The 12,604-nt window shown below is 39.1% G+C and overlaps 1 protein-coding gene across 4 annotated transcripts; it reads right to left on the minus strand.

Annotated features, from left to right (window-relative positions):
• Positions 1-3,640: 3,640 nt before the first annotated feature.
• On the minus strand, positions 3,641-8,293 carry LOC112166025 (thioredoxin-like protein 4B). 4 transcript variants are annotated; one of them, XR_002923095.2, is made up of 3 exons: positions 7,644-8,293; positions 6,356-6,455; positions 3,641-3,982 (listed from the first exon to the last, which is right to left on the minus strand). XR_002923095.2 is itself a non-coding variant. In XM_024302776.2 (2 exons), exon 1 carries the CDS (start codon positions 8,124-8,126, stop codon positions 7,671-7,673), a length of 456 nt encoding a protein of 151 aa, XP_024158544.1. In that variant the 5' UTR covers positions 8,127-8,293; the 3' UTR covers positions 3,641-3,982; positions 7,644-7,670. The 4 variants fall into 4 exon arrangements, 1 of the variants encoding a protein (XP_024158544.1); XR_002923094.2 differs by having other exon boundaries at positions 6,356-6,466; XR_002923091.2 differs by having other exon boundaries at positions 6,356-8,293.
• Between the last annotated feature and the right edge of the window lie 4,311 nt (positions 8,294-12,604).

Genomic DNA, 12,604 nt, shown 5'->3' on the forward strand with positions numbered 1-12,604 from the left:
TGTATATCAAACACTAGTCTAGATGAGACGTGTCATGTGCCTGATATCTAACATATAAAATTGATTCAATGATAGGTGCAGTTTTCGTGAATATAGATTAGGAGTAAAATACTAAGGAAGCCATGGTATTACAATAGTATGTCATAAGATAGACCAGTTTCCTTGTAATAGTACAGATATAGATGGCATGAAAGTCCAAATGATATATAGAACCTTAGGCTAATCAGATAGTTTCATTTCAGGAATGTATGTACACGCTGTATAAAAGATAAAAGGAAGCCACCAAATTGCCAAACTAATAGTTACTCGAAAAGTTCATTTTAGTTATTGATATGGGAAGGGTCGGAAACAGATCAGAGAAAAAACAATTGGAGTTATTTCATCTCCATAACTTGATTCAAATGGTTCTCGAAAATGTGAATTATATTTCATGCTCTTCTGTTTTCAATACCAGCTCACGTACAATTCACATAATAAACAGACAGCATACCTTAGAAGATGCACAAAAAGAGCCTAAGCAAATCAGCAACCAAACCAACCACAGTTACGTTATCCAACCAAATCAAGTAGAAAAACAAGCCACCTGAGAACAACCAGACTCTCAACCTTCTCAAAGAAAGCCTCATAGTTATTTTATCAGATAGAACAAAGCAAACATAGCAGTCTGATCTTTGAGATACCCTTATAAATATGATATATTCCATACAAATAATGCATGTTCTGGACTTGAATGCACCAAATCTATACATACATCAAACATGAAATAGAAATAAGCCTTCTGCGGGTCCCAAGTGGTAAACAAAATTCTCCTCTCGGTTACAGATGAAAAATCAATGATTCTCTATTACTCAAGTTGCCTCCATCTGAAGAATGCCACTTCAGGCGGCACTTGGAACACCAGTTGGTCTTCTAATAAAGAACCATAGTTCAGATTAAAGAATGCCTAATAAGGATCAGGGTTAATTTAATATTGTCCCAGTAGGACAAGCTTATATCAAGCGACTTGAAACCAGTTCCACTACCCAAAATGCAATGCGCTTTCTGTTCTAGTAAATGTTGAATGAATGTCATCTACATTCAATCTAATAATAACTATATAAATAGATAAATGAACTCGGTAAATCAAATTATGAACCATAACTAGCCAAGATGGGCATCCAGCCAAAAGGTCTCAGGCAAACTGAGGAAAGCATATTTTAAAGGCCTTCATCTGCTGTTGCCTGAGTTTAACCCGAACCGGCACATGCTTCCTTTTTCTTTGGGAATAGCATAAATCACAGGAATCCTGACTAGTAATAATCAGATGACAATTGAAAATTATGGAAAGGTTGGTAGAAGACGGAGGCTATGCGTCACATCCTAATCCACAGCAGTATATAGCGAGCCGGTGCTTATTTATGGCGAAGGAGACGCTCAACAACTGCATTGCCAAGAAGAAATGAAGATCACCAAGATCTTTCATGGCAAAGTGCGTACCGAATGAAAGGAAAGGCGGCTTTGAGCCTCTGGGATCTCCTGTAAACCCCCATGATGTGGTAAAGGGAGGATATTATATTCTTTCAAAGTCCTCACTCCCGGCCTAAATTTGCAGAAGCCAAAATGCTTATGCACGAAGGGGCTAATACCGTTGCAAAGTTTGCTAATAGTGGAGGTGATTAATATCCAAGACCCTAACTTAACTTCAGAAGTCCAAGATTTTTAGTCTCTGGGTGGTTGTGCATAAACTCCACGTGTGCTCCCTGATGTGAGCATTCCAACCTTATGGTTTTGCTGGTTGTGGGATATACCAAATGATTTGGGGGCAATCCTCTAATGAAGGTTGTATTGATTCAACCTGTAAGGTCATCTGGTATCTGAGATAGATTGTTTTTCAAGATAGATTGCTTACCAATGTACAAAGATGCAGGAGGAAACTTACTGTGGATTCTCACTGCTCTTATTGTCCCCCAGGTACAGGGATTTTTGCTCTATCTTCTCAGGGATTGCCCTAGAGCTATGCATATTTGGAATTTAATCCTTTGGTGTGACAGCTTGGAAAGTTCTCTAAACTTAGATTGGAGTAGGTGGACAAACGCTAATTTGCATTGTCATACGCATTATCAGAATGGCATACCATTCCAACATATTTTATATCAGATTGGATACTTTTCAGCTTCCGTATAAATATGCTTGAGATTATTAGTGGCAAATTGAAGGTTCTACCTTTCTACCACACCAAACATGCCATCGTCTACTTTTATTAGAGGCTTAGCTAGACAAAAAACATTAAATTCACGACACCTCTTCTGCTAAACAAATGAGAGTCAGTCATGGAGATTATGGAACAATAGAAAAAATAATAATTTGTGGAACACTGGAACCTGTGTTGTTACTCAGAGGTGTTAAGAAGCATACGTATTGAGCTGTGCGTCCAAGAAGGCCCTGCAGAAAGACTAACCAGGTCACCTGTGGTTCTATTTCTGGGAAGTAAATCAATAGATATTCTTGAATTAAAGCAGCCAGCATTGTTTTCTGTAGGTAGTGGTATATGAATTTAACCCAACTTACTAATATGAATTGCAATTCCCCTTACTTTGCTTGCTCATGTAAACAAGATTGTAAATTAATTCCGAAAATTGCAACTGGTGTAAACATAGATTAGAAGAAATCTGGTACGGACGCCATGAGATTACCAATGTTATGCAGTAAGAAAAACCAGCCGTGTAACCTAGAAGCACAGGTATTTCACTCTTAATAAATAGTATAGATGTTCCTAGGAGAGCCGGTAAGGTGGAGAAATTGGAAACTAGTCAGTAGGGTGGATCTCTCTCTCTCTGTGGTAATAAGTATTCCGAGGGTTTTATGCTCCTTTTTTTTCTTTACCACTTACATGTGTGATACACAGAGCTTGTATATTACAAATAGACTCACAGAGATTTAATCGTCAAATGAAACAAATGAGACACTTGTGTCATCCGACCAATTCAAGTACGCAAAGAAATGAAGACGTCACCAGAGAACACTGAACATTTAACCACTGCAAACTGGCAAGCATTTCTGGGAATTGAATGGATTAAACACTTTACATAGCCACACTCATATACACATGAAAGAATAAAAATACATGCTCCATCTCCCAAGTGATCAACAGATTCCTACTCTCATTTAATGACACAAAGTCAATTTAAGTGATTCTCTACGCAAAGAACCAAATTATCTTCTAATAAAGAACCGTAACCTGAAACTACAAATGCCTAATAACAGTATAATATTGCCGCAGATAACTCCCAACAAACCCATTCTCCTAATCCCCTTGTTAGTACATCAAAGGAATTGATTTCAATCACTTCTACAACCCAATCATGCAACGCGAATCTAAATTGGATCAATAATGCAAGTTAGCCAACGTTGACATGTCTCCGGCAAACAGAGTAAAGAATACCTCTCTTTTTGGAGGCCTTCTTGTGTTGTTGCCTGAGCTTCAAACCCTTCAAACCATATCTACTCATTCCTCTTCACATTCCTTTTGCTTACATTGGAAATAACATAAACTACAGTAATCCGAAATTCCTAATCAGTAATAATCAGGTGAAAATTGCAAAACATTGAAAACTCCTACCTAGCAAGAATAACTAGAGGAAAGAGACGGCAATGAAAAAGGTTAAGCAATAAAACTTCCAAATATGTTTTCATATTAACAAAAGTACAATCTTAGAAGTTAATCGAATATTCTCTCAACTACTACTACAAGTACAAATGTTGGTTCTCAGGAATCCATTCCGGTGGCAAGGAGAAATTCACAATTAGCTTGCCTTCCATTTCTCATTTGAAAACCGACTCAAAAACATCAATGAAGTTGTGATTTGTGTGAAACACACTGACCCATTTACTGTAATCAGCTGTTCCTGAATCCATCTTATGTAAGGACCTCATACGAACAAAACCCAGCTTCATGTGAGGTTAGAGATGCAAAATCTTGAGCTTTTGTGTGTCCAGGAGGACCCTGTAAAAAGAGCAATGTGTTAGCTGTGGTTGTATTTTAGAGACTGAATTAATAGATCTTACAGAACCAAACTGGCCAAAAGTTCCATGCATGTAGATTTTTTCCAACTAAAGACTTCAAATAATCCTACTTCAATTGAGCTCACTATTTCCATCATTGCATTGAGGTGAATAGGCTCACTTACCACAATGAAATGCAAGTCTTTTTTACTTTGCTTGCTGATGTAACAAAATTGTAAATTAAACACTGTTGTCTATACATGAGACGTGTCTTGTACGTGATATGTGATATGCTATCCATTCCATTTTGTTCCATGGAGGGTGCAGTTTTTGTGAATATAGATGAGGAGCAAAATGCTAAGGATGCATGCCACTAGAATTTTAGACTGGAAAGCAATTATAGATTAGGGTTCTTGGTCTAGGCTGGTTCAATGTCAGTTAATCTGATGCCCTGTTAATTTGTCTTTTCTAGCTTCTCTTATGTAGACTCCTTCTCCATTTTGTTGTATAATGCCTTTGAGAATTTAACCAATAAGAGCTGTTCCTTCGAAAAAGAGAAAGAAAAGAAAAAAAAAAATCCATGCACCTTTGTTCTCACTACAAGCGTATGCACAATTAATACAATACTTAACGAGCATCATATATTACAAGTAGATGCTCAAAAAGATTCATGCCTATGTTACAAATATAAAGAGCCTAAACAAATGAGCAAACAAGACAACTGAGACAATTTTGTCATCCAACCAAATAAAGTGCAAAGAGAAGTCACCAGAGAATAACCAAACAACTGTATCAGATTAGTTCTCTCTGATCAAATCTACCAAAGAAAAAAATACAAAAAATAGGTTCTGCTTCAATGTAATCAACTATGCCTACAAACTTTGGTATTCTCTATACAAACAAGCTTGCTTGCATTTCCGGAATTGAACAGAGTAAAACCCTATACACACATATACAAGACATGACAATGAAAAAGGACTGCTAGTTCCCAATTGGTCAACAATCTCCTCTCGTTTACACATGTAAAACTACCAAGTAATTGATTCTTTAGTACATAAGTTGCCTCCAACTAAAGCATGCCACTTCAGGCAGCACTTGGAACACCACCAATTTGTGTTCTATCAAGACAACATAACCAACTCCAAGAATGCAAGAATGAAGAATAACGACCTATTGCTGCACAAGGATAAACTCCCAACACAGCCACTCTCCCACATTCCCTAATCACCACATAGTATATTAAAGCAACTGACTAAAAATCACTTCAACTACCCAATCATGCATTTTGCCCACTCTAGTAAATCTTCAACGAATGTAACATGCATTTTAAACTAATTACATATATAGATAAATTAATTCCACAGAGGTTGCAATTGTTATAAACAAAGATGAGGAGAATGATGTTAAAGACACCATGATATTGCAGTGTTATGCCATAAGAAGAAGCAGCCTTGTACTAGAAGCATCAGTATCTAACTCAAAATAGTAGTATAGATATTCCTAGCATGAAAGTCAGACGGACCCCAGGAGTCTGGAACAGTCAGTGGGGTGGTGAAATCGGCAACCTAGCTACTGAACCTTATTGGAACTCTCTTTTTTCAAAGAATTTCATGCTCCTTTGCTCCTTACCACCAGCCTATATGTTATTTATGTAATACGTAAAGAGCAAACATTACAAATAGATTCACAGAGATTCAGCATGTCATAAATATAAATAATTGTGAAATGAAACAAATGAGACAATTGTGTTTCATCCAACCAATTCAAGTACAAAAAGTCCACAGAACACCTGAAAGACTTTCTCTCAAAGAATGCTGATCTTTCTCTTAGATTAGATAGGCCAGATCAACATAGCTGTTCTGCTCTTCAATATGCCTACATCAACATTATATTCCATGCCAACTTCCATGCATTTCTGGAATTGAATGGATTAAACCCCATAAATACGCACACTCATGCCCAGACATGAAAGAGAAAAAAGGATGCTCTAGGCCCCAAGTGATCAACAGATTCGTCCTCTCATTTACTTGTACAAAATCCAATCAAGTTACTGATTCTCTTATAATGAACCAATTTATCTTGTCATAGAGAACCTAACCTGAATCTATGAAACCCTAATAACAATTAACATTGTAATCATGTATTGCCGCATATATTTCCCCAACAGACATGCCAAATCCCCTAATTCCCACATCGCATACCAAAGCAAGTGATTAACCCCTTCTGTTACCAAATCATGCAATAGACGTTTAACTTTAATAAATGTTCAATGAATTTTATCTCCAATCAATCTATAGCTAAGCTCAACAATGCAAAATTATAAACCATAATTAGCGAAAACTGACATGTCTCAGGGAAACAGAGTAAAGCATACCTCTCTCTTTTCAGAGTCCTTCTCTCCTGTTTTGTGACTTTCAATCCATACCTACTCATTCTTCTTCAACTTCCTCTTCTTTCCCTGGAAATAGCATGAACTACAAGAATCCTAATTGGTAATAATCAGGTGAAAACTTCCACCCATTCAACAAAAGCAAAGAGAACCAAAGTAAAAAGGCTGAGCCATAAAACTCTCAAATACATTTCTCATAATAAAGTAAGTATAACCTCAGAAGTTCATCCAACTTTTACAGACTACAACTTCTACACATCCTTATAAAATAACTGGTATTTTGGTATTTGCACGCTACAACCAGGTTACCTGTGGTTGTATTGGTGAGAATTAAAACATTATCTTCGGTCAAAAAAGCAACAGTTATGTCGTTGGTAGAGTAGTTCCAAATATTGAGTATACAACTAAACCCACTTCAAATGAGCACACCAATTCCACCCTTGTGCCAATTAAGGTGAATCAAACCTTAGTTACTAGAATGAATTTCAATTCTTCATACTTTGCTTGCTCATGTAACAATTGAATAATATTTCTAGAGACTGAAATTGTTGTATATACAGATGAGGAGAAAAATGATAAGGACACCATGGCGGTGCAATTTTATGCCATAAACCAGCCATGTCCTCTTAAGATAGTATAGATATTCCTAGAAAAAAAAATGTTACATGAACCCTAAGACTTCAGGAAAGTCAGTACGGTGGAGCATTTGGAAAACTAGCTACTGAGACTTATGGATCTCTCTCTTTTTGGTAAATCTATTCAAAGAGTTTTGTACCCCTTTCTTCTTTACTACCAGCCTGTTTCTTATTAATGTAATATGTAATATAGATCCACAGATATCATCCGTGTTACAACTTTACAAGTATAAAGAATCGTCAAACGAAACAAAATGCCAACTTCATCAATTTGTAGAATTGATGGTTTAAACGCGCTAGCCTCATACGCGCACATGAGATAGAGAGAAAAGGATGCTCCAGCTCCCTAGCGATCAACAGATTCATCCTCTCAATTACTCGTACAAATCTCTAGTAAAAGATCTAATTTGTCTTCTACCAAAGAACTAACATAATATTGCCACAGATAACTCCCAACAAAATTATCCCATATCCCCTAATCCCGAAATAGTTAATCAAAGCAAGTGATCCATTCACTTCTACCACCCAATCATGCAATGAGCTTCTAATTGTACAATGCACATTATCTCAATAATACAAAATTATAAAGCACACTTAGCCAAGATTGACATGCCTCAGGCAAACCGAGTAAAGCATACCTCTAGTTCATCACACTTTGGCAACTTCTAGACATCTTTATAGTACAACTGGTATCTCGGAATTCGTTCCGGCGGCAAGGGGCAGTTCACAATTAGCTTCCCTTTCATCGCTCCTCTGAAAATAGCCTCGACAACATCGATGAAGTCCTGCTTCGACCGAAACGCGCCGATCCATTTGGTGTGATCAGCAGTTCCGGAATCCATCTTGATGTGATGGGCGTTGAAGAAGAAAATGGTGGACGGAATCAGAGTGATGTCGAAGTAATGGAGGTAGACCTGAACGTCGTCGGAATCGACATCGACGAGTGCCACGGTTGCGAACTTGGAGACGTCGCGGGCTGATTTGGCGAGAACGTCGTCGAGAAGAAGAGAGACGGAATCGGAAGCGCGGCCGAAGCGGAGGACGAGGACCTTGTCGATGGTGGATCTGATGATCGAATCCACCTCTTGCTTCTTCGTCAGTGTCGTCAATAGGTAACTCATGATTCTTCGATTTCAGCGCTAGACCAAGAGAACGCGGTGGCGGTGAAGCTGGCCGGATTTGAGATTAGGAGGGGGAGGTTTTGATGTGGGAGCTGCGAGAGGGAGAAAGAAGGAAATAGAATAATGAAGGCATGGATTGTTCTCGATGGTGGAAAGGACCGGATTTGATCCGGATCCGATCCGGATTTGTTGACAACTTATGGTTTTGGATTTAATAATTGGGGTTTTGTCCATTTACCCTATTTCTAGGGATTTTTTTCCCAATTAGCCTATTAAGTTTTTTTTAATTCCCTCTTACCCAATATACTCTAAGGGAGTCTTCCCTAATACCTTTTTTTTTTAAATACCATTTTACCCCTCACCCCTTTGTTACTTAGAGAGAGAAAAAAAAAATGGAAGAGAGAGAAACCATAAGAAACTTCGCCGGAGCTCGTCACCGGCCGCCGGAATCTGGTCACCTGTCTCCGGATTTCAGTCACCGGCAGCCAGATTCCTGTCACCGGCTGCCGCCCACCGGAATTTGCTAAAAATCTCACCGGAAATTTTTTTTTGCCCCCAATAGACATCTATTGCTCCCTAATAGAGGGGCAATAGACGTCTATTGCCCCAATAGTCTATTGCCCCCTAATAGACGTCTATTGGCCCCCAATAGACGACTATCAGCTATGTATTGCCCCCCAATAGATGACTATCAGCCATCTATTGCCCCCAGTAGACGTCTATTGCCCCCTAATAGACGTTTAGATTACCAAAATGGTAATTAATCTTCCTAAAACTACACAAATAAAACTTTGATTAAAGAAAAAAAAACGAGGAGATTACATCAATTCAAAACATCTATTGCCTTCCAATAGACCTGTATTGCGCTTGGCATAACACCATTTTGTAGCTTGTTACTCCAATAATTTACATTTTATATTACCAAAATTTCTCATTAAAAGGCCAAAAAGAAGAAAAGAGAAAAAAGAAAAGAAAAGAAAAGGGAATGATCGGCTTGATTGAGTTGTTTAGAGGTATTAGTCGCGAGGGCAGGTGATGAAATTGATTTAGGCACCCCTCTCCGTTCTGTGAAGCTGTGAAGCTGTGAAGCCGTGCTCGATCTCACTGGAAAACCGCCTCAGGTGGGCTTGCTGGTGAACTTTCGCCTAGGAGGGAGAGATTGATGTCACCATCAACCCCGTCGGAGCTCCACCACCACCCCCGCCACGTCGCTTATCTCAGCAGATCAGCCGTCGCCGGCAAGCTGTGCGTCCTCGACATCTTCGACACCTCAGCTTCACCGAGAATCACCTCCATCGACGTCATCGTCATCGTCATCCTCGTCTCGCCGCCGACCAGAGAGGAGAGAGAGAGTGTGTGTGTGTGGTTCGGAGTGTGCGTGCGTGTGTGTGTGTGTGTGAGAGAGAGAGAGAGAGAGAGAGAGAGAGAGAGAGGAGAGAAGGGCATGTGGTTGTAATTCATTAATTAGACTAAGAGTAAAATTGTTATTTCAATTCAAATTGGGTTAGTGGGAATAAAAATCTGTTGCTGGGGTAAGTGGGATAACTTTGGCTCATTTTGGGGCTTTTGATCAAAGATCCTTAATAATTCGATAGTTCGATACATTGTCTTTAGAGCAACTCCAACAGATTCCCTATATTTTGATTTTTCTCTACTTTAGGGAAAAATAAGTTTCTTTTGCTCCAACAGATTCCCTATAATTATCCCTATTTTAGGGAAAGTGAGGAAAGAGAAAACCAAATTCCCTATATTTACAGCAAACTCTAAAATTTTAAGGAAGAATATGGAGATTTTAGAGATTGTTGTAAAATAGGGAATCTGTTAGAGTTAGAGAAGAAAAAGAGGCTAAAGCTTTGACTTTAATGCAAAAATTATAGGGAAGGTTTTGGAGTTGCTCTTAGTCCGTTAACAATTCAATTCATTGTCAATAATTTGGTCCGTCTAAAACATATTCTAGCTAACTACTTTATGAGACCTAGCAGTACTCTGCTAGGGTTAAGTGGCCACCGCCCTCGGGCGAGGTTTTGCAGCACCTTCCCCCTTGTTCAATGGGGATCTATTCCTTCACTTTCTGTGGTGTCGGCTCCTTAGAGTAGGGACTCTCTTCTCCCCTCCTTCTCGTTTTATCCAATGCCACTCTCGTACGGTGAGGTGGAGGCAGCGTGCGCTTTTCCGGCTCGATCGATGTTGAGGATGATAGCCTATCTATCATCGCGGATGGCGGTTAACGGCTGTTGTTCTTCTGGGCCTCAACGGGCGCGTCTCAAATTTGGTGAGGTGGGTCAGGTTGGTTGGTGCTTGGATGTTCGGGGCATGCCCAGACCGGATCGATCAAGCGGCGTTGTCACCGAATTGGTACATGGTGAGGCTGATCTCGTCCGGCATGATAGGTTGGAACAATGGTTGAGTCTTCTTCGACGAGGATTGGAGGGGTTGCATTAGGGCCGACTCTGGCAGGATTTGCAGATCGAATCGACGTTGAAGGGCTTCCTAAGTCTGTTGCGCAGCTGCCTTCTCCTGAATGCTATCTTCCATCAAGCTTTGGTGGAGCCCCTGGTGGATTCCGATGGGGATAACGGCGCGGCGGCTCGGATCAGTGGTGTTTTGGTGCGGAGGCTTGGATCGAATCAGTGGTGTTTCGGTGCGGAGGCGTTCGAGTGCCCAAAGAGGAGCTAATGCTAGGGTGACCATGAGCTTGGGTGCCTTAATCATATTTAAATGGGCTTGAGCTTTTGTCAAGGCTGCTTTGGCATAATTGACTTTGGTCTTAGGCCAGATTTGGATCCGTATTTGGGATCTTGGTCGCTCACAAGTCCGGATCTTGGATCCGAGACAGCTGCTCATATTAATCTGGTATTGGTTCTGGTTCTTAGAAGTTCGTTTGCTAATTTTTGAGTTTTTGACACCCTCGGTTACTTTCGAACTCCTGGTGGGCGAATCACCTCTCCTAGGTGATCATATGACTGGTTACAATTTCGGTTACGGTTACTTTTACATTTACACTGCTCTTGTGACATATGCAGTGTAGCGATGTCGTTCGACATAAAGTTACATCCTGGTTACCTTTCATTCTAGATGTGTCTGTTCATCTTATTATCCTTTATTGTTTTTTCTTTATTATAGATGCTTTGGTGCATCTCGTTATGCTTTATTATTTTCTTTCGATGCTTTTGCATTGCTCCATGTAACTCTCATTTATCATTTAATATAATTTGTTATCTTTCCCTTCAAAAATAATAATAATAATAATAATAATAATTTGGTCCGTCTTAATACGAAATATAATATTCGAACAGAGTTTCTTTTGTTGTACATGGTGACAAAAGTTTATATTTACATTTAAAATTTATTATAATAAATAGTCGGATTAATGGACCATATATCCGTTACTCTGCTAAATACGGATTTGGATTTTGGATTTGACTTTCAATGATCTGGCGAATTATCAGATTGAGTCGGGTTAAATTTTATTTGTTACTAAACAGATTTAGATGTAGGTCGATTTATTCCAAATCTGGTCCATTAACAACTCTACTCGATGGTACTTGAGATTAATGAGTGATACCTAAATTCAAAACGTTTAATCAAGTATCTACTTATGTGATCAAATATCCATACAGACATGTCCCTATTTCAAGGGGTATAACCGATTTTTGGCACTAATATTTTTGATATAGAACTGCAATACTTTTTTGCCTTTCCCTCTTTTTCGTCTCGCACAATAAAAATTATCGTGAATGGTGTTATGGTGGTGTTTTCACTTTTGAATGTTATTGTCTTCTTGAATGTTTCCTGAGGTAAAAATATTGAAACCTCTACTCTTTAAGTGGTCTATGTTTCTCCAGGTAAAATAAGTCAGTCAAACCTCTAAGAGTACTCAGGACTAAAAGTGTTACTTTTTTTTTTTTTTTTTTTTTTTGTCAAGGGGAACCCAAAGGCTTCCTAGGCGCAAGATAAACCCCTTCGGCGCATGTGAAATGCTTCAACTGTGCATTGCAGCACAGTGCCTGACCACTTTGACAGCTTCAGGATTCGAACCTAGATTGGGGAGCACACCCAACTAGACACGAACATCTAGGCCACTTGCAGTGGTTTACTTTTCTTTCTTTGAAATACAATATCTCTGTTATATGCACATGGTTGTTTAATTAGTACATTAGGGTTTTTGTCTATTTACCCGATTTTAAGAGATTTTTTTTCCCACTTACTCCATTAAGTTTTTTTAATTCTCTCTTACCCAAAACACTCTAAGGAGGTCTTCCCTAATACCCCATTAAGTTTTTTTTTTGTCTTTTGATTTTTTTTTAATACCATTTTACCATCACCCCTTTGTTACTTAGAGAGAGAGAGAGAGAGAAATCATAGGAGACTTCGCTGGAGCCCCGTCACAAGCCGCCGGAATCCGTCCAACTTTCGCTGGATTCTAGTCACCAGTTGCCAGAATCCAGTCATCGGCCGCCGCCCACCGGAATTTGCTG

The sequence above is a fragment of the Rosa chinensis genome, chromosome 5, assembly GCF_002994745.2.
Source record: "Rosa chinensis cultivar Old Blush chromosome 5, RchiOBHm-V2, whole genome shotgun sequence".
Taxonomy (NCBI): domain Eukaryota; kingdom Viridiplantae; phylum Streptophyta; class Magnoliopsida; order Rosales; family Rosaceae; genus Rosa; species Rosa chinensis.

What these genes read in the sequence shown, in the direction of transcription:
- LOC112166025 (XM_024302776.2), bottom strand. Translation starts at nt 8,126, where the DNA reads ATGAGTTACCTATTGACGACACTGACGAAGAAGCAAGAGGTGGATTCG.